Genomic DNA, 22,467 nt, shown 5'->3' with positions numbered 1-22,467 from the left:
GCATTGGATTAGGAAGCAGCCCAAAGAACTGCGGGGATACGTGCACAGATTTCGCTCACACAAGCCTGGGGGTGGCAGTTGGGATGAAGGAAGGGGGTGGGGAACGGGCAAAGAGGGAAAGGAGACAGGTCCAGGCCTCCGATCCCATCTTCAGGAGAAGGTCTCACTTCAGAATCAGAGACCACCAAGTTCATCAGCTATCAGGAATTAGCGTAAATTGATGAGGTGAGGGGGGAGAAGCCATGAGCGTGGAAGATGGCTGCTTCCTACCTCCCACTGCCCCCTGCAGGAAAGCGCTGTTCCATCTCCCTCTGCCAAGTTGGACTCTATAATCAGTCCTAGAAAGACCGGGATGAAGGTTTTGTCAAAAATCCCGCACATTTGCAGGAAAGCACTGTATTGGTCACACAGGCCCTGGTATCTGCCTGCCTGGGTTCGTCCCTCTGTGGTGTACCAAGGGCCCCAGTCTTCTCATCTGTAAAATGGAGTCAGAATAATCTCAGAGTGTTACAAGGACTAAATGGGTTCCCCCATCTGAATTTTGAAGAATAGTGCCCGGCTCGTGCTCCATGCTCCGTAAAAGTCAGCTATGATCACTAGTTACACGGATGTTTTAGTGGCCTCCGATAGGCCAAATGTTCTACTAGGTTCTGGAAAATAACAGTAATAGGATCACAAATGTCCATGCAGTTCTTTTCCCTTCCCCAGAGCCTCTCCACTGTCACGCTCTTCCTTGCATTTGCACAACCATCCCCACGAGGCGGGGGCAAGTCCAAGACCCCCATTTCCCACGTGGAGGGGCGGAGGCTAGTAAGTGCCAGAGCCTGGACAAGCCCACGACTGCTAAAGTTTCTGCACTGCTAGCGGCCCACACTGGCCCTACCGCGGATCAGATCACCAAGGTCCGCCTCAAGCCCTTAAGCAACCCCGTGATGTTCACGTTCTCCAAAACACTCTGGGCACATTCACATACAGGACAGCCGGAGTGCGAGCAGCGCCCTGCTTACACAACCGGACAAACGTGGACCAAGCCTGGGTTTTGTGCCTAGCACGGTGCTAATGAACCATTGACCCCTGTCAGCTGGGAAAAACCAGGGCTTCCCCAGTGACCGCCGCTGAGCCTGCTGGTCTCACAAGGTGTGCCCAGGTGCCAAGGGATCATTTCTAATCAGTAAAGCAGCACCCGGGGCCTATCCTGAGACGTCACTTGCTGATCTTCTTGCTGTTACTGTGTGATCTCAGGAGAGATTTGATGGCATAAATAAATAAATAAATAAATAAATAAATAAATAAATCTTCATTCCAACCACTCTTAGCTCATCAGAACTGGCTTCTTTCACTGTAGTTAAACCAACCTTATTCTCAGAGATGGGACAAATCACTTGGACCCTCCCAAGAGTTGTGCTTGTCTTGACGGTTTTTAAGTGTGAATATATTGCTATTACTGATTTTAAAGAGGATCCTCAGGCAGGATTCCCACGCATTTAGGGCCCTGGGCTCCAACGTCCCAGGTCCGCAGCCCTCATTATTGTTCTCCCAGTGCTGAGACCTGGGGTCAGTGGTCGTTGACCTCCATATGCTGGGTCTCCTTTGTTATTTCATCAGCTGCTTGAGGAGAATTGAGTTTGTGACCCCCTTCCCTGACCTCGTCCCCACCCCCCCGACACAGCCCCCATCAAAATGCCATCAAAAATCTCTTCATTTGGGATTTTCATGAACGTTTAGAGGGTCCCCAAATGATGGGCATCAGAACTAAATACTCTCCACCTCAAATTGTAGCCCAAATTCTGCACATGTGCACCTAGGAGCATTTCTCTGAGAACATAAATTTGCATCAGCTTCTCAAAGAGGTTCATGACCCACAAAAGCTTAAGAGCCCACAGAGCTTGAGCCTGGCTTCCCAGAGGACTCAATGAGGGACAAAGGCCAAATGGACAGTGGGAGGGTGGTCACAAATGAAGACAATGCTGTGTCTATGCCTGGGACACCCCCCACCCTCACCACCACGTGTCTCCCAATTGCACTACCCATAATCTCGGCCCAGGCCGGGGCCCCCGGGTGATCCTGACTGCCCTCTTTGGCCCCGCCCAGGCTCAGAGGATTACCGCAGCAGGTTCAGCAGTGAGTGCTTCATGGACCTCGTGTGCCCCGAGAAGTGCCGCTGCGAGGGTACCATCGTGGACTGCTCCAACCAGAAGCTGGCCCGCATCCCAAGCCACCTCCCCGAATACGTCACCGATCTGTAAGTACTACCTGGGCCGGAACTCCCTACACGGCCCCAAGCACCCTGTCACCCTAAGCCAGCCAGAGCCGCGTCTCTGGGAGGCAGCCCCCTCCCAGCTCAGTCCCCCGAGTGCTCCTTGGCCATCCTCCACGTCCTCAGCAGAGGATGCACACCCAGGCACCCCCTACTGACCACTGCCTGAAACTGCTTCCTCGAAAGTAAAGACCATTAGTTCATTCTACAGACATTTTCTGAACACCCACTGTGAGCCAGGCACGGTGCTAGGCCCATCGGCTTCCACACTGCGCAAAGCAGACAGTCCCTCCAGGTCCTTAACGAAGTTTATCACGTAACTGAAAGATGCTTGGCAAATAGTTGTCAAAGTTGAGAAGATGCTGGAACGATGAGGTGTATCTGAGCCTCCGGTTACTCTCGTAACTGGAAGGGTGTGCTCGTTTGTGCAGAAGCGGGAGAGCTAAAGAGCTACAGCGCGGTAGGGGTGAGGGCGTGGCACGTGCGGGATGGTCGGACCCACATCTGGCTCCCGTTATCTTCACCTTCTTCTGTCTGGGCAAGGTGCTTCTCAGACTTCAGTGTCCGATGCTTCACTGTAAAATGGGGGGGAAGGTGCCTGCCTCCTAGGGGTTTAAGAAGATCAAGCAAGAGAATGCAAGCACGGAATTCACCTTGACTCCTGCAGGGAGTGAGCCCTGCATGGACGATGGCAGCCTTCCTGATCAGCGGTGCTCGTGCTAGCGTTCCCTTCCACCGGACACATCACAGAAGCACACGGCCAGGCACAGCCTCCTGGGCCCTCGTGCTGCTCTCCCTGAGTTTTCCCTGGCTCCACTGACCTTGGCTGAATGTGAGGGCCAGGCGGCTACTTGGGTCAAGCCATGGGGGAGCTGGGGAGGGTTCCATGGAGGGCGGCGGAGGGGACGCCCCGCCCCCCCCGGCTAACCCACCACCTCGTCTGCTTGTTTCCCGTGTAGGCGACTGAACGACAATGAGATATCCGTTCTCGAGGCCACTGGTATCTTCAGGAAGCTGCCCAACCTGCGGAAAATGTAAGTCAGCCTCCAGCACCTGGCAGCAGCCTCCAGGCCTGGCCAGGGTCTGTGCTGCTGACTAGAGCAGAAGGCCAGGGCCCCGGTGACTCCCTCACCCTCTGCTCCAACCCCTCCCAGTCTCTTCCTGCCCCCGCTGCAGGCATGTATTTGGAAGCAGGACAGTAAGGCATAGCCATGCAGAAACAGACCCAAATGAAACTTCACTGTTTTGGGTTTTGTTTTGCTTTTTTAATAAAGATTTTACTTACTTGAGAGAGAAAGAGCAAGAAAAAGCAGGAGTGGTAAGAGGGGAAAGGGAGGAGGAGCAGAGGGAGGGGAGAAGCAGAGGGAGGGGAGAAGCAGAGGGAGGGGAGATGCGGTGCTCGAGCCCAGGACCCTGAGACCATGACCCGAGTCATAAAAGCAGATGCTTAACTGACTGAGCCCCTGAGGCGCCCCAAAACTTCACTGCTTTTAAATTGCCACATATTGTGCAGAGTGTCCATTCAGCACTAACCCCAATACTCAGTCCAGGCGCCCTTTGCTCGTCCTGATCCTCCACTTCCAGCTTCTACCCTAAGGGGTGGCAAGAGGAAGTCAGGTGAACCAGCAATGGGACCCAAGAGTCTAGGGGCCAATGCACTTAGGACTTTTCACAAGGTGACAAATTTTCTGTTTTTAGATGGTTTCTAGAGGCATCAGGGAGGCACACTGGAGCAGAAGTGCTAGCCGTCTTGCACATGGGGCTTCAGCCCAAGTGTCCTTGGCCCTGACCTGAGCCTGACCTCAGGCAGAGGGCCTACATGCTTGCATTGGCTTCTCCAATGCCAGAGTTGCCCATCCACATAACCCTCTCCCTGCCTCCGAGTTTGGGCCAAACAAGAATCATGTGGCTGAGCTAAGGGAGCATTTGTCCCGGGCCAGAGGCCACATTCCCTGCCTCATGCGCATCATCTCATGTCGTCCTTGTACACCTGCCCAGTGCTGGCCTCACATTGCCCTTTGTATGGGGGATGTAGCTGGCAAGGCTTCTTTAAAGCCACACGCCAATAAACGCCGGGGCTGGCACTCACACTGGGGTTCATCTGTAATCACAGCAGTGTCCAGTGAGGCTTGCTTCCGCTCATCTTCCCTTCCCAGGGACCCTCGTGGAGGTACCCGTACAAGCTCTCTACCCTCTGATTCCCTTCTCCTCGGCCCCTCTCCCTGCTCCCACCCCAGATTCCACACCTCCTGGCCCCAGCATTGGGTTTGCCTCTGGAACAAAGGAAATACAAATCAAGCCTCATCATTCACAAATCCCATAGTTGCTAATTCACTTACTCGCTGAAACTTCTTTGTCATCTCAGAATCAATAGTCATGGTGCTTTTGTGCTCATTTGTAGACATGGACAAAACAGTGGGGAGTTTGAGTTGTCCTGCACGCCTGTTCTCAGCTGATACCGAACAAGGCCGTGCTCTGATTTCTTGTTTCAGCTCTCAGACTGTAAACTAGTGTGCTTTTCACAGCATATTTGGTGCAACATCTTTTTGCATGTTTATGCGTTTTGTTGATGATTTGGACACATACTGAGGCGTCTAGCCTTCCGAAGCATAGGAAGGTCGTGATCGACCTCGTGGAGAAAACACGTGCATTACTTAGCTTTGTTCAGACACGAGGACTGGTGCTATGGGCCGTGAGCGCAATGTCAGTAAATCAGCCACATGTATAAAATAAGATGTCGACAAGCAGAAGCACCCGTCAGGCAAGGTTATGTACTGATCAGCGGATGACAGTGTTGTGAGCAGAGGCTCACAGGAACATAACCTTGCATTTCTCCTAGGAGCTGTGGTTTGGCATTCCCTAATTCAGTTTTCCCAGGACTTTTCAGACTATAACTACGTGAATAATGAGAACTGATGATAAACCTTTTTCATGTGCTCCACTCTTCGACCCGTCAGCCTCCTGCAGACCAGAAGGAGAAAGACCTTCCCCTGCCCTGTGCTGCACCTCCCTACCTCCCCGCCCACAGCCACCGCCTTTGCTGTGGCCTCAGTGATTGCTCTGTAACTGCGAGCAGGAGAGGAGCACTCTGAAGGCACAGAGGAGAGAAGGACACATGTAGGTCCTGGTGAGGACTGTGGTTGTCTGTAGGGTCAAGCTTCGGAGGCCCAGCACAGATATCCTCCATCTCCTGCAAGGAAATGTCGTGTTTCATTCAAACCTGAGAAAGGCGTACTGTTTTAAACCTCAGCAGAGAAACTGCCCTGCCTAGAAGGCAGGTATTAAAATGAGTGAGGCTGCCCAAGTACACAACAATATAGTAAACAGGATGAAGTAGTCTTTGCTTCCTTGGAGAGACATTAACCTCCCGTGTGAGATGAGATTCACACACTTGGAATCTCTCTCTTGTCTTCCCCCTTGTGACATGGATGGGAGAATAGAGAACCATTTCTGTGCATCGAGAAAAACAACCGCACGAACACGATGCTCAGTGACCCCCAACTCCCAGCCTCAGCATCCAAGCCACAAGAGAGTGGTGGGGACTGCGGCAAAACACAGACCTGGTTCTCGCCGAAAGAAGCAAAGGTCGCTGGGTTTGTCCCACTGTTTGCTGTGCTGGAACTCGAAGGTCTGGGCTGCCAGACATTCCCCGTAGCAGCCAGAAATCCAGGTGCAGGCCTAACCTGCATTTGTTCTGAGTTCAGCTTAATCTCCCTCCTGCTGTGTCACCCCAGGAATACCCTTAACCTTGCTGAGCCTTAGTTACAGTTGTGCATGGTAGAAAGAAATCTACCTTCCTTGTAAGTTATGATGAGGATCAGAAATAAGTGTGAAGAGGTTGTTGAAAGACGTGCCTCTGACCTTGGACCTGGGATGGTAAGGTGCAGGAAGACAGAGGAGTACATCTGGGTTGAGTGACCAGGGTGGCTAGCTATATATTTAAAACAGGAGTTGCAAGTTCAGATACTTCCAAGAGCCAGAGAGTAGCACAGATGTGGAAAGGAACTGGTGCATGGCAATAATAATAGTAATAGAAATAGATAAACACTAACAGTTACGAGACGCTTCACTCCATGCCAGACTGTACTGATATTAATTCATGTAACTCTTCGCAAGAAAAACAAAAAAGCTTTGAGATTGTTTCATTTTACAAATAAGGAAGCTGAAACACAGAAAGTTAAGTAACTTATCCAAGGTTAAAAGTCAAGCAGCAGAGCCAGGAGTGGTAACAGTGCCGATGGGCTGGCATCTGGGGAATGCGTGCACTATCTGAAGGCAGTACTCCCGTGTGTGTGCACATGTGTGGGCATAAGTTCATATTCATTGCACTAGCCAACCAGGCAAGTGCCGAAGGAACAGATCTGGTCCCAAAGGCCACCGGCTGCAACCACGTATTTAAAATAACCTGATGGCAGCTCTTTTTCTTAAGTAAAGGGTCTTAACTGGGACCCGTCGCTGTCCCCACATCCCTATAGAGGTAGTGGGCCAGCTGGCTCAGAGTAAGGTTAAAGCCAAGTCTGCTGAGCTTCCTCAAGGACTGTGACGTGTCTTGTTGGAACAATGAGATCTCCAAGAATATCATGTGTACTAAGGGATGTCCTCCCTCCACCCCTGCCAAAGAAAAAATATATAAGCCATTACCCAAAAGGATTATTGGGACGACTTTTCAAATGACGTCACATTCAGACTGTGGTCATGGCCTCTCAGGCAGACTTCTAGGTCAGTCCTTACACGGAAGGAGGATCTCAGCCACAGGCAGAAACCCGGCAGCCCTCTAGCCAAAATCAGGTACATGCAGGCACATTTGTTGGCAGTAGTTGTGTTTTTAGTAAGAATTTGTTGCCCACCTTTAAAAATCAGGAGTGTTCACGGGAAAAAAAAAAAATCCAAATTTCTGGGATCTCTCAGAAAAGCAGAAGACCTAGCAGAACAGGGCCAAATGTCTCCAGCTGAGTTAAAATGAGGAGCAGCTGCCCCACTAAGTAAGGACAAGTGCTTTTTTGGTCACTGGGCTTGTGGACTGGCTATCCCCCTGGACCTGCTTCCTGCATTAAGTCACCAGCCTGGGCCCTATGGACATTTGAGCTTTCAACCCCAGCTTGAAATAGAATTTCCACCTTGGCCGGGGAGACGTTCATCAAAAGGGTAGACAGGACCTCCCTTGCCCTGACAGCATGCAGAGTGTGTGCTCCAGGATGACCCAGTATCCTCAGTTTCTAGAACAAAATCCACTTAGCTCTCTCCCTACTACCCTTTCTTCTGGGACTGGGCTTGAAACAGGATTACAGATGCCTCCCTGCTGCCAGAGTGCATGGGCTGTCTTACAAGTCATGGGCTAGAAGAGGCCCAGGCTTGCCTTCTCAAACTCGGGCTTTCCAGGGGAAGCCAGACAAATCCCCAGCCTGCAGGGGCCTCGTTGTTTCTCAGGACAGCCAGCAGAGGCAGTGGGAACACACTGGGTTTATCAGGACACTGCCCTTCTGAACTTTCTCCTGAACCTACGTGGGAGTCTCCAAGGCTGGGCCCTTTCAATGTAAGATTCCATCCTCATCAGAGGCAAAGCCAAGATGAAACTGTATTCTTTCCGGTGTGTTCATAGATATGAAACTGAGGAAAGGCCACCAGCCTGAGTGGTCCTGGCTTCACATTTTGTGGTCCCTGGGATCTGGGTGTCTTCAGGAAGATAGTACTCTGAGAGTAAGATAGAATTCCTACAGAAGCCGGATGCTCTCGTTTTGTGTGTGGCGTGCTTGCCCCAAGCTGCCTGTAGTTTTGAGCAGCGCTTTGATGAATGGAGAGCCAGCCACAGCCTGGTCTTCTAGAAAATTCTGTCCCCTCCCTTTTTGTTCTCCGTATGTTTTCCATTCTCCCAGCCTGAGGAAATCCAATTCACAAACCTTACAGTAATGTGATGTTAATTTTGCTCATTTGAAGAAACAGATGTCAGGAAATGGGAGTGCTCCCCCTTCATGGTTGCTTTAACTCATCTTCATTGCCCGTCCTGTGGACTTTAATTCCCCACGGAGCCTAACTCTCTGGAGCAAAATCCTTCTCCTCCGGCGTTCGTATGAGTTACAGCTACTGGGGGAGCCTTTATCTCTCCTCTTGTGTCTAATTTGGGGGTAATTTGCAGTCTCCCCTGTGCGCTACCTTCATTCCTGGGTTATTCCCAGACCAGGACTACCAGGATTTATTTTTTAAAAAGAAAGAAAAGAAAAGAAAAGGCTGAGTTTAAGGACAGCCAGGAAGTGGGGGGGGAGGGGAGGCAGAAGTCCAGTGAGAGAGTCTCCCACCCCTCGCAGACCTGGGGGGTGGGCACTGAGGAGTACTGCTCTTGTTTCCTCAGCAGGACGGAGCACAGAGGGGAGCAGGGCCAGACAGGAGCGCTGAGGGTGCCGACGGGGCTCCAGCTGTTTCCTCTGTACCTGCACACAGGCGTGGGCACTGCCATTGCCTTGCAGGCCGTACCCTGTCTGGGAAGGAGGCAACAAGCTGGTGTCGAGCTCATGGGTTCCTGGTCCAGTCACTGGCTCTGAGCCAGTTCCCGAGGGAGGCCTCACCCCCTGGGATTGCCGTGGGTGAGCCCAGAGCTGCGCACGGGTGCGTGAGGGAAGCAAAAGCACCAGGGGCTCTGTGGGGTGGGGACATGGACCGTGACCTGGAGCCGCGTCCTCACCTCTCTCATTCCCAGCACGACCGTGGGCCAGCCTATCCATCTCTGGTGAGCCCTGGGTCCTGACATCCTCAGTGTGCTTAGAGGGTTAGCAGGCTCCGTCTACACCACCAGATTTCACCATTCACAGAACACTATTGCTTGTGCAAGGCATGGACAGGCTCTTTGCTCCCGAGACTGGATTCTTCCTCCAGTTTGTGTAAACACCATCGCTCTCCACTCCATCCGTCCCGCCTGGGATGCATTTCAGGCCCGACCGTTTGGGTGGTCCACGGAGGCCCCTTGCCAAGGAGCGCCCTGGGGAACGCGCAGCCCTGGGGACCCTGCAGGAGTTCACAAGAGGCCTGACGTGTGGTGATCAGGCATGAGGGGAGAGGCCTCCTCAGAGCTTGGGCAGACTTGGAAAGGATGGCCCCATGTCTTGGTGAGACCATGCTGTTAGAAAATACAATATCCCAAGCCCTGAATCCCACAAAGCAGTAACAGAAGGGTACCGTGTATCCACACAACCAAAGGAATATTTACTTAGGAAAGAGGGCGCCCCCTGGCGGACTTTTGATGCACCAGAAAGCCTGGCCTCAACCCCAGTTCTATGAGCTGTGTGACACCAAGCAAGTTACTTAAACTCTCTGAACCTCAGTCACCTCATCATAAAATGAAGCAATGATAATACACATAATACTCTTCTGATAGGTGTTGTTTGAAGGGTTTGACGTGATTCTGTGGGCCAGACCCCTCACATGGAACCCATTGCGTGATAAGTACTCAGAAAGTAGTAACTAGAAAGTGTCCATTTATATGAAGGATCTCAACTGTAGAGCTAGAAGCTAGAAGCTCTACAAACATCCCACCCCCGCAGAGGGCACATTTTATATTTTTTTCCTGCCTTCCACTTGAGAAGCACTGCTAGGCGAGAGTTTCTGATGAAAGGAGAAAATCAGCTTGAGACTCATCCTCTTAAATGTGCTCATCCCCGAGCTTTAGAAAAAAGGATCACCCTGAAAAGACTTACGGCTGCATGCAACCTGTTTGACATGCAAGCTCCAACCGTGCAGGACTGGGGTCCCTCCACAGCCACAGGTGCTGTAGACCAGACATCAGGGAGCCCCACCATCCAGTTCTCAGTCCAGGGGCACCTGAGGGTCCCCTCTGACTGCAGGGCCCGTGATTCCCTCCCTGCATCCTGACCCACTCTATCCCCTCTTTCTAGAAACCTGAGTAACAATAAGATCAAAGAGGTGAGAGAGGGTGCCTTCGATGGAGCGGCCGGTGTGCAGGAACTGATGCTGACCGGGAACCAGCTGGAAACGCTACACGGACGCATGTTCCAGGGACTCAGCAGCCTCAAGACTCTGTGAGCACCTGGAGCCTGGGCCAAGGCTTGCAAGGAGATGGGAGGGCAAGGGACCGGTGGGGGACTCTGAGGCTGGGGCGGGCAGCCCCTGGGCCTGGGTCCTGTCCCGACAAGCTGAGCCCCTCCCTTCCTGGAACCAGAGAGGCGCTGGATATTTGCCAGCCCTTGATGGGCAAGAATTTAGCATGTTCGGCTCCCCAGCCCACACACCCCAAAAAGTCCTTGCCTTGAGGTGTGCACATAGACAGATTCATGCCAGAAATGTGCTGAGAGAGGCACACACACACTTACCCACTTAGACACAGACACATATGCCTAAATGTGACACACTCACAAGCAGCATGCAGATAAGCACAGACACAAACAAGCGTGTGCACACAAGCACACACACACACAAGCTGATGGCCCACAGCCACACCCTTTTTATTAAAAAAGATTTTATTTATTTATTTGACAGAGATCACAAGTAGGCAGAGAGGCAGGCGGGGGTTGGAGGGAAGCAGGCTCCCTGCTGAGCAGAGAGCCCGATGTGGGGCTCCATCCCAGGACCCTGGGATCATGACCTGAGCCAAAGGCAGAGGCTTAACCTACTAAGCCACCCAGGCGTCCTCCCCAGCCGCACCTTGATTCTCCTTTCTCCTCACAGAAATATACAGGCAGACACTGACCACCACACAACATACATGTGCACATGTATGCACTCATGACATGCACATTTACGTAAAGCACTCACAGGCAAGAGTGTACGCACACATTCATGGGGGGCTGCAGCGGGACCCCACACCCTGCTATCACAGAACAAGCCTCAGCATCGCGACTGGTCTGGGCCTGCAGTTGGGGAAAGCATCCCACCTACACACACACACACCCTGTGGCTCGATGGGGAGAAGATCATGCCTGTGTTCCCTCATCCCTACCCCTCTCTTTGCAGGATGCTGAGGAGTAACCTGATCAACTGTGTGAGCAATGACACGTTTGCTGGCCTGAGTTCAGTGAGGCTGCTGTCCCTCTATGACAATCGGATCACCACCATCACCCCTGGCGCCTTCACCACCCTTGTCTCCCTGTCTACCATGTAAGTCCCCTGTACCTGCACTGCACACTGACTCTGGACTCCTCTCCTGCACACCTCTCCCCTGGCAGCTCCCTGCTATGTTTGGCCAAGGTCACCTACCCATTTGTCAACTTAATAACCATTTGCTGGGCTCCCTCCGTGTGCCAGGCACCATTTGGTGCTGAGGATTCACAGACATGGTCCCTCCTTGCTGGAGCTTATAGCATAGTGAATGATCACAGAACAGAGGTCCACAGTAATAGCAAAACCCAACATAGACTTTGTCAAAGAACACTGGAGTCGTGTTCTGGAAGGTGAGTGGGTGTTAGGTTGTTCAACAGAATGGGAAGTGCATTTCTTTCTATCAGAAGAACATGTGCAGAGGCCCTGTGGTGGATCACTGCAGAGCAGATGTACGAGACAGAGCATGGTCCAACATGGTTATAGCACAGAGTAAGGGAGGATGAGGTATGAGGCAAGGCAGGAGGGAGGCTAGGGCCAGGTTACAGGCTTGCCGTGGACTATTTTAGTCTCCATCTAAAGCATGTCAGGAAGCCACTGCAAGTTTTAAGCAGGCCGGTGACATGGTCTGACAGGGTTTTAAATGATGTCACTGGCTGCTTAAATGTGTGTCAGAACCAGAATTAGAATCTAGCCTTCTGGACACCTAAACGAGTGCTCCTGCCCAGATAATTCACTGTATTGGCAAAGCGGGCTTTAGAATAGTAAAGTGATGGGATCTAGAGCAAATTTCCTGGGTTCAAACCCTGGCTTTATCTCTTACTAGCTGTGTGGCCTTAGAAGAGTTACTTCCTCTCTGTGTGTTTCAATTGTTCCTTCTGTGTAATCCATCTCATAGGATTGTTATGAGGATTGAATCTGTTAGTATGATTGTTATGAGGATTGAATCTGTAGTTGTAAAATGGACAGGAGAGGTCTGACATATAGACACTACTCAGCATTTATGATTGCACATAGTATTTCCACAGGCTGCATTAACCTTAGTTGCTGGTTCATCCTTCTCTCTCTCCTTCCCAGTGACTCTTTGAAAGATAGAAGAGAAGGCTTTTGGTTGCATCTCCTATTGCTGCTTCTTATTCCTGTATCCCACCTCACTGGGAATAAAAGCCAAATTATAAATGTCCTGAAGGACCCACACCATCTGGTCCCTCCTAACCTCCCTCCAGGCCAGCGCCGCCCCCGCAAGTCTCCTCACTGGCCCCCATGCCCTAGATCCACTCCCACTACCTGGAAGCGCCTTCCCCTGGCCTCCTTCCAGTCTTTGCTCAAGGTTACCTCACCCTATTCTGCCCCCGTGCCATCCCCTCCAGCTCCTCAGCCCAGCTGTGCTGACCTCTGCAGCGTGGACCATTTCTTAGTTGACCATACAACCAACCTTTGCCTTGCTGATCCGTGCTGTCCACCTCCCATCAGCTGGAATGGGAGTTCCAGAAGGACAGGGATGTGCGGCTCTTCTGTGCACTGCTATGTCCACCATGCCTGTATGTGTGCCGGGCACTGAGTGCCCATCATATACCTGGAGAATGAGGGCATGAATGGAATGAATGAATGACAGCAAGACGGGGGTGGGGCAGGGGGCTAGGAACTGGCACCAGCAGGTTGGTTTATTTGAGCCCACTTTTCACCCCTCCTGTGTGTCTCCGCACTGAGAATCCAGAGACACACAAGATGCCCAGAGAGGTAGAGTCACAACACATCAGGGGAACCAGCTTTGACACGAGAAGAAACTTGCCTGACTTGGCACAGCTGGAGCACATCAGTGTCAGAATTCAAACTCAGGCTGTCTGGCTGCCAAGCTCTTAATTTGTCCTGTCTTACCATAGCCACTCAGGGCTCTCTGGCCTCTTAGGTAACCTCCCTAAGCCTTCCTTCCTTTCTGCGTGAGATGAGAATAATGCCCCGTCCATCCTCAGGCTCATGGAGTGCTGAGCCTAGTCCCAGTCCTCTAGCAACACTCACCCGCCCACAGCTGCTCTCCTCTTGGCCCTCCACCAAGCCAGTCACCGCATTCCCCAGATACATACACAGTGGCCGTGCTAGTACCGGGCAGGACCCCGGCAACACAGGATGGACAGACAGGTCTGATGCCCACACTGGGGGAGCCGAGAGTCTAAGGAGGGAGGCCAGTATGCGCTCTGTGGGCGCTGTGCCAGCCACATGGGGCAGATGCAATGCCTCATTTCCGTGTAAGCCAGGACTGAAGGAGGAGAGCAAGGAGGCAGCCAGGCAGACAGTAGAGAGAGTCATGCCAGGAGGGGGACCAGCGCCGGTGGGGGCGCTAAGTGTAAGAGAATGTGCTGAGGGGCTAAAAACAGTCCACAGCTGGAGCTCAGCGGAGAAGGGAGGGTGTGGCAGGAGACCACGGTCCTGTCGTCCTCAGAGGTCCAGAGCGAGAGCCTTGCAAAGATCGCCTCAGGATTCTAGAAGAGAGTCTGCATTTCCTTTCCCGGACCTCCTCCCTCCTTCCCCGGAACCCAGAGCAGGCCTCCCTGGAGAGCTGGGCTCCAGGATTGCAGCCCTGGATCCCAAGATCAGCTTCCACGGTAGAAGAGTGGGTCCTAACCACTCAGAGAGGCCCCTTCTTTCTTCCCAGAAACCTCCTGTCCAACCCTTTCAACTGCAACTGCCACCTGGCCTGGCTTGGCAAATGGTTGAGGAAGCGGCGGGTCGTGAGCGGGAACCCCCGGTGCCAAAAGCCATTCTTCCTCAAGGAGATCCCCATCCAGGATGTGGCCATCCAGGACTTTACCTGTGAAGGTGAGGAGGCTGGGCAGGGCAGAAGAGCAGTACCTGAGAAGCCAAGAAGCATATAAGAGAAGAGAGATGCAGCAGGGAACTTAACAGTCAGGACCCCCTGAGATCTGACACGATTCTGGCACCCTCTGGCATGCAGCTGTGGCTTTGAAGAGCTCTGCAGGGATGGGGCTAGCCATATGGCTCCCTCATGCAAATTAAGAAAAAGGGTCTCTTTCTAAAAGGGGTCTCTTTACTTTTGTCAGAAAATTATCATAGTACACTGATTTTTTAAAACAAGACACTTTATGGCTATAAGAATACTCTTGTACTAATGTCTTAATCTATCTCATCCACAGCCCAATAGATGATGAGGCACCCTAGTGTAGTACGCAACCTACACAACTGTGCATGAGAGCCCTGGCCCTCAGTTCTCCGGTCTGTGTCATGAGGCTCATATACCCTGAGAAACAGACTTCAAGAGGAGCTCCTGGGAAATTTCTGTCACTGGCTGGGTGGGGGGGCGGGGGGTATGAATACCTGGAGGTCCAAGGCTTTGAGTGCCAGGATTCCCAAGGGCATATTAACATAAATTCAAGCCAGCACAATTTGTACTTGGTCAGCTATAGCTTATCTAAAGACAAATTAACTGGTTAGTAGATTAACTAAGGTTAAGGTATAATGGGGGCTGGGGACACATTCACCACCCCAGAGGGACTGTGTCCTTGGAAGGAGTGGAGAAAGGGAGGAGAAAGAGGTAGTAGACAGGGCTGTCCACCTACCCTGGGCAGCTCCTTCAGTCAATTTGGCTTATCCCTGATTCGGTAACCTCTTCCCTCTCTAATTCTCTGGTTAATCAAGTTTTTAAAGTCTTCAGGTAACATTGAGTGTGGCAGCAGAGGGTGCCCTTTTCCCCAACCCAGGCATACGTTCTTTCCCCTTTGCCCATGGAGATTAGCAAGGCTTCTTATTTCTGGTTTGGGCTCCGAGTGGAGGGCTTCCCTTTCCTGAAGACGGCTTGGTCCTTGGCGCCTGGCCTTGCTCACCCCCCCCTCCACGAGAAGTTAGTGTACCCCGTGCTCATGCTAGGATCCTCCACAGGCAATGACGAGAGCAGCTGCCAGCTGGGCCCACACTGCCCGGAGCAGTGCGCCTGCGTGGAGACAGTGGTTCGCTGCAGCAACAGGGGACTGCACGCCCTCCCCAAAGGCATTCCCAAAGACGTGACCGAACTGTAAGTACCCCCACCCTCGAATCCCACCACCGCCAGCATTCACCGCACTCCATCTCTAAGGTCTCCGGCATGACTGCCTGGGGTGCCCTTCCTTGAGGGGACCCCAGCACAGTGGCCTCAGAGCCTCCTCCCCAGTGCCCCTGCCTGACAGGTGACAACCATCAGGCCCTGAGAAGGTTACCGTCTTGTTTTCTAGATCACCCCAAAACCCCTGCTCTGCGCTCTACCTTCCAGGTTCCCCAGCAGTCTCAGTCTGACACCAGAAACAGCCCGGGGTTAATAGTAAGAACATTGCCCAGCAGGCACTGTGGCTTCCAGAGCACTTCTACCAACATGATCCGTGCCCCCCTTCAGCCCCCCACGTCACAGATGAGATCTTAGCCCTGGGTCTTGCTCGTGCTCCACCCAGGAGCCATCTGACTCCACAGCCCGAGCTCCCCACATGAATTCCTCGGAGCTGTTCCTGCCCCAGAAACTCCCACTTACACAAAAGAGGTCTCATTCCCTTCCTGAAGCACTCTTCACGTTGTGGAGGAAGCTGTCTTTCCGCCCCGTGGAGAGCTCAGCCGGTCCGGAGGCAGGGAGGTGTATCTCAAGTGGCCAGGAGCCCAGACCACACACGCCGTGTTCCGGCTTCCATTTGGCCACTCATTCACTCAGCACCTGTCTGTTGAGAGCCTGGTGTGTCCTCTGCTCACACTGGGGAGACCCCCACCCATGTGGGACCCCCACTTCACTGTGGAAGGTTGACGTATGCTCAGCCATCTCAGCAGCGTGTGCGAGGTGACAGCTATCACGGTGCCACAAAAGAGAGGACAAGGTCACTGTGACATCCTAGAGGAAAGACACTTCCTTTGGGTGTGGAGATCAGAGAATCAGAGAAAGCTTCCCTATGGAGATGAAGCACGAAGGGCCAGGGCAGTGGGGGGGAGGGGCGCCCCACATGCCCCACGGCAGCTGCTATGGGTTATGGCAGAGCCGGGTCAGGTGTGACCAGGACCCAGAGTGCCAGCGCGGGAAGACACACTTGCCTGCCACTCCCCACCCATATCACAAGTGCACACCGTGTCCCAGACCCCGGACATGCCCCTTCCTCTGAGGCAGCTTAGCATGCACCCTGCCCTCGGACACAAGTGGCAGAAGTGACCCGGACACCAGCAGGGACTGTTCTGTGATTGGCTCTGCCTGTGCTTCCCCGGGGGATCCAGAGTAGGACAGTGACATAGGATAGCAGGTCAATGCCTCGATGTATATTGTGGCTCCCGACATCCCCCAACACTCAGGGAGACGGTGACCTGGGCTGCCCATGCCAAGAAAGGAAAGGAAAGGGAAGGGGGAAGGGGGAAGGGGAAGGGAAGGATAGGATGGGTGCGGGCAGGGAGGGAGGAAAGAAAGAAAAGAGAGAGAGATGGGGAGGGAGGAAGATCGCTAGGTCTTGACAGTCACTGAAACATCCACAACAACCCTGCGTTCAGGCTCTGGTTGTGCTGCTAGAGGTCAGCACGAGCACTACCATGTAGTGCCGCCAGCCCCAGACCCGTCCCTCCCCCAGTGCCGTGGGGTGGGGGCCGCAGAAATGACCCAGGTACTCGCCTCCTTCCTAGGCCAACTCAGTGCCAAGTGACACATGCCAAAGAGGAAAAGAATGCCATGAAAACAGGCCTGTGGATGCTTTTCCCCAAAGCTCATGAAATAGAGATGGAAATAACAAAGATAATTGGCTGTAATGATAAACTCAACTCCTGGGCTTGGGGAAACACAGCTTCCTGCTTTGGAAATGATGGCAGCCCCCTCGGCCAGGCTGGTTTCCAAAGCACACCCAAGATGGCGGCCTTCACCTCTGAGCGCAGACTATTTCCTGGAGGGAAGGAAGTAGGAGGATCTGGGGAGGGTTTCTGAGGAAGGAGTGCAGGGAAACTGATGCTGGAAAAAGTACAAGTCAACAGGCCCAGAAAGCAGTGGCTTGGAGCCTTCGGTTCAAGGACCAGATTCAGTGTTTGGATCCAGTGCTGGTTTCCAGCTCCCTTGGGCATCATTAGTGGTCTCAGGCAGAGCTGCCAATGTACAAAACAATATTAGGTTTAATTCATTGAGAAGCAGAGAAAAAAGGTCCACAGCATTTCTCCAAAGGGAGGAGGAGTGCTTCCTACCACAGGCACCAGCGAGGTGGTACCACACTGACGGGAAGTGAGTTTTTCCCTGTCAGGCCTGCTCTCTTCTTGGATGAGGGGCCACCTGAGACCTGCGGCTCTCGCCCTGGCAGGTACAAGCAGTCCCTGAGGTCAGCATGCCATCCCCCAGCTCTCTCTCAGTGCTGAGAACTAAGAGCCACTCCCTAAGCCTCATCCCCTGTAAGCAGTCAGTCAGGATCAGAAGACAGCTTGGTCTGATCCCACATGCCATGCTCTTGTCCCCTACCCCAGAAAGTTCTTAAATTTGGGGGTCTCAGGACCCCTTTAGGTATTTTTCAAAAGCCGATGAGGACTCTTACTTCCGTTTATGTGGTTATGACATTTACCATATTGGAAACAACTACTAAGGATTTTTTTTAAATATACTTATTAATCCATTTAAAAATAACAATTTCTCATTGCATGTTTATATAAACAGCAAAGTTCTGTGGAAAACAAACCAAAAGAAATTTAATTGAGAAAAGGGACATTTTTACAAATGTGGTAGAAGGCAACTGGATTTTTTTTTAATTTTTAAAATTTTAAAATTTTTTACTAACATATAACATATTATTAGCCTCAGGAGTACAGGTCTGTGAATCACCAGGTTTACACAGTTCACAGCACTCAACATAGCACATACCTTCCCCAATGTCCATAACCCCACCACCCTCTCCCTACCCCCCTCCCCACCGGCAACCCTCAGTTTGTTTTGTGACAGTAAGAGTCTCTTATGATTTGTCTCCCTCCCGATCCTATCTTGTTTCATTTATTCTTTTCCTACCCCCAGACGCCCACATTGCATCTCAACTTCCTCATATCAAGGAGATCATATGATAATTGTCTTTCTCTGATTAATTTATTTTGCTCAGAATAACACCCTCTAGTTCCATCCACATCATCACAAATGGCAAGATTTCATTTCTTTTGATGGCTACATAGTATTCCATTGTGTATATATACCACTTCTTTATCCATTCATCTGTTGATAGACATCTAGGTTCTTTCCATAGTTTGGCTACTGTGGACATTGCTGCTATAAACATTCAGGTGCACATGCCCCTTCAGATCACTACATTTGTATCTTTAGGGTAAATACCCAGTAGTGCAATTGCTGGGTCATGGGGTAGCTCTATTTTCAACTTTTTGAGGAACTTCCATGCTGTTCTCCAGAGTGGTTGCCCCAGCTTGCATTCCCACCAACAGTGTATGAGGGTTCCCCTTTCTCCTCATCCTCGCCAGCATCTGTCATTTCCTGACTTGTTAATTTTAGCCATTCTGACTGGTGTGAGGTAGTATCTCATTGTGGTTTTGATTTGTATTTCCCTGATGCCGAGTGATGTGGAGCACTTCTTCATGTGTCTGTTGGCTATCTGGATGTCTTCTTTGCAGAAATGTCTGTTCACGTCCTCAGGCAACTGGATTTTTATAACCACTTCAGCATTCCCTGTGTCGTAACATGATGGTTTGGGTCAAGTGCAAGCAGCAAATCTGGCTTCACGTAGTCATGTAGTTGGAAAAGGGAGCATTTTCATAGCCCTTCCAAATAATTGTGAACATTCTTTGATATCACATGGGGTAGTTTCGTAAAGGCTAGTTGTTGTGTGAAACCCAAAGCTGTGTCAGTGGACTTTCTGTCCTATGTTACTTGAATGGCGCTTTCCCCCATGAATGATCGTGTAACAGTGTGCACAGGTCATTTGGAAGATACTGGTTCACTGAGTTATGCAGAAATTTCTGAGGTTGGCACACTGCATCACACAGTATCAAGAAAGTCATAGTCAGTAACATCACCACAGACCCCCTCAGAAAAGCCTCCCAGGAAAGGAGGGAGACTGCTCAGTGTGGCAGTTACAAGTTTTCTAAACTTTGAATTTTCACTTGGAAGCAAGCTTGAATTTTATCACTGCCAATAAGTATTATTAGTGGTTTTCCTGGAAGTGACAGGCTTCCAGTATTTACTTTTGACACATTGCCAACTAAATACCCATCCTGGAGTGACCTGTTTGCTGGCCATTCTTCAAAGCAGAAATGCTTTATGGAAGATAAGTTTAAAAATGGCTAGTTGAGCTGGTAACTCCATGACACCACAGCTTTTTCTCCAGAAAACCAATGCCGAAATGCTTTGTGCATGTTTCCCATTTTGCCACACAGAATAGTAAAAAGATGTGTGTTCAAGGGTTGATCTTCAGTGCAATTAATAATTTTTCGTGGCTTCACAGACGACATGATTAAATGAAACTGGTTTTTTTTTTTTTCTCACCTGCATGTCCTTAGAGGGGAAGAATAATGCCCCCTGTTACCACGTGGTGCCACAGCTGCGACTCATACTGAGGTGCAGGTGACTTCGCTGACCCATGCAAATGGAAAACAGTGTTTTAATTGTTATCAAAAAAGTAGTTCTAGTCTCCCAGAGCCCTGAAAAAGTCTAGAGGAGCCCCAGTAGCCCGTAGACCACACCATTTAAGAACCATTCAAGTAATTACACATGACCCTGCAAGCAATCCAGACCCCCTCTGGAGGGGGACACTAAGGTCCTGATTTAGAAGCAAGCCTGCAAAAGCTTACTGACAGCAGGGCAGAAGCAGACATGTCAGCCCCTGCCCCCCAAGGAAGGTGACACAAATTCAGTCTGCAAAGGTAGGCTGTCGTCAGCTTCAGAAGAGTTCTGTTCTCACTGGGCCATGAGCCTCATGGATTCAGGCTTGCCATTCCAGAAGAACTAAAACCTAAAAAATCTCTTTGCTTGCATTTAAGGGAATGTTTATTAACATCAGACCTTCCTGATTCTGGAAACAAACCTGCGAGTCCACATCTTCCTGAAGGCTAAAGAGGAGAATGAGAATCTAGTGTCAGCAAACCATACCCTCTCCATCCCCCCATCCCCTGCCATCCTCTCCTGCTTAAAATCCAGGAAATTTTCAAACTGATTTCATGTGAGGACTGTAAGCATGGATTTGTTGTCCCACCACTAACATCCCAAGGAGAGGAGAAGGGAAGGATGACATATCTCCCCCAGGCACCATTGTGAGAAGAGGGGATTTCTGCTGGGGTGTGGAGGCTGGAGACATGGGGGAAGCAGGCTCACAGTAACCCCACATCCACAGTACTGATAGGAGGCTTGAAAGGGTTTGGGGCTTAACCATCAGGGCACAGGCTGAGACACAGCTCTGTGAGACTGTGTATGGCAGGGGGAGATGAGGAGAATGCACTGCTAGAAAGGGGGGGATGACCTGGCCTGGCACTGGTTAGCTCCAGAAGGTCAGAGGATGGGGGTCTGGGGCACAGCCAGCAGCTCAAGTCTAGGGCGATGGAGGTATGTGCTAGAGAAGGGGCAGAGCAATGTAGGAAGTGACAAGCACAGAGGCATGGCAGGGACCTACATGCGCAGGGATAGGGAGGAGTGCAGGCCTTTCTGCCCACCCCAGCCTTTAGGAAAGCAAGGGAAGATGTGTCTGTCCAGCTGCGATCGGCCACAGCCAGCAATCCGAGCGTGTACTGTGTGCCAGGCGCCGCGGTGGTCGATTGTTTCCTTTTGTGATCTCATTTAATCCTCCCAGGAATCGTACAAGGCAGGTATCGTTACTCTCATCTTGCAGAGGAGGTCACTGAGGCCCACGAAGGTTGAAGAATTTCTTGAGATCACACTCCCAGGAAGCAGCAGAGCATCAACCTGAGCCCAGGGCGGTCCGACCCCAAGGCCCATTCTTTAGCCACTCAGCTACTCCCATGGGCAGAGGCCTGGGTCCGCATGTGCTCTCTCTCCTGGCCTGGCTCATTGGTGATTTGCAGGAGGCAGTCATGTGTCTCCTTGAGATGCCATGAACATCACCTGCCACCTGCATTGCAGCAGGGAGAAGGCAAACCCAGCACCCCTGCCATGGTGCTAGAGGTGCCTATCTGGTTCCAACTGGGGCCATCCTGACAGCTGTGCCTTGTCTAATAATGCCAGCTGCTGCTTTCTTCATGTACTTGCCGCCTCCCCCCACCCACCCGCGCTGGGCGGTTCCCCGGAGCACTTTAGAGAGCAACTGGCTATATCCTTGCCTTTATCTGGCCCAAGGAGAGGGACAGAGATTGCCTGCAGCCAGCTGGAGGGCAGCTGGCTCTGGGCAGAGCAGCACTTAGGAGTCCAGGCACAAGCCTTGGCACAGAGAAGCCCTCAGCAGATGGCTTCGGTAGGGGATACTTCTAGGCTAGTGGGCAGTCACGGCCATCTGTGGGAGGGCCTGAGGGAAGCGGGAGCACAGGCCACAGGCTCAGAGGAGCCTTCTTCATGCTGTCACATGTTCCCTGAATTTATTGTGCCAGATAATGTCACAGGAGCTGGGAGCACAGCAGCTAAGGTGACAGATGAGACCCCTGATATCAGAAACTTAGAATGGGGGGGAAAGTAAGAAAGCTAGTCAGGAAATTAGGCATTTCAGATAGGACAGAGAATAGTGTTTCCCAGGAAAAGGTGGTGGCGGTGGGGCGTGGGAAGCAGTAGAAAGAAAGAAACTGTTTTGAGAAAACCCAAATGTGGAAAGATCTGAAAGTCAAGAGACCAAGAAGACCAGTGATGGAGCAAACAGAATGGAAAGGAGACTGGTGTGTCCTGAAAACTCCAGAAGGATCTGCAGTTCCCGTAGGCTGTGGTGAGGGCTGACTCCTTATCCCAGGGGAGATGAGGGAGCCGAGGAAGAATTTTAAGCAGGAAAGTGACACGATGCAGTTCTCATTTTAGAAACATTACTCTGGAACAAGAATAGAGAATACACAGCATGGGGATCATTATCTGTTTTCCAATATTCATATGTATTACTGGATGGAGAGAGAGAGAGAGAGTGTGTGTGAGTGTGTTCAAAACACTGAAAACCAATGTGCTGAGCACTGCTCCAAGAGCTTTCCACAGAGACTCCTCATAATCACTTCAAGGTGGTGATCATGATAAGCCCCCCCCATTTTACAGATGAAATGTACACTCAGAG

At 51.4% G+C, this 22,467-nt stretch overlaps 1 protein-coding gene across 2 annotated transcripts in view; it reads left to right on the top strand.

The window, feature by feature from the left end:
- The window catches only part of SLIT3 (slit guidance ligand 3), a 589,038-nt gene that overhangs the window by 508,503 nt on the left and 58,068 nt on the right, over positions 1-22,467 (top strand). For both annotated transcript variants that reach the window (XM_059417324.1, XM_059417323.1), the window contains exons 15-20: positions 2,092-2,242; positions 3,217-3,291; positions 10,141-10,284; positions 11,216-11,359; positions 13,953-14,116; positions 15,194-15,326. In XM_059417324.1, coding sequence (XP_059273307.1) covers positions 2,092-2,242; positions 3,217-3,291; positions 10,141-10,284; positions 11,216-11,359; positions 13,953-14,116; positions 15,194-15,326 — 811 coding nt within the window. The remainder of the gene's footprint in view (positions 1-2,091; positions 2,243-3,216; positions 3,292-10,140; positions 10,285-11,215; positions 11,360-13,952; positions 14,117-15,193; positions 15,327-22,467) is intronic.

This window comes from Mustela nigripes, chromosome 12 (genome assembly GCF_022355385.1).
Source record: "Mustela nigripes isolate SB6536 chromosome 12, MUSNIG.SB6536, whole genome shotgun sequence".
Lineage (NCBI taxonomy): Eukaryota > Metazoa > Chordata > Mammalia > Carnivora > Mustelidae > Mustela > Mustela nigripes.
This window is presented reverse-complemented; position numbering and strand designations above follow the sequence as displayed.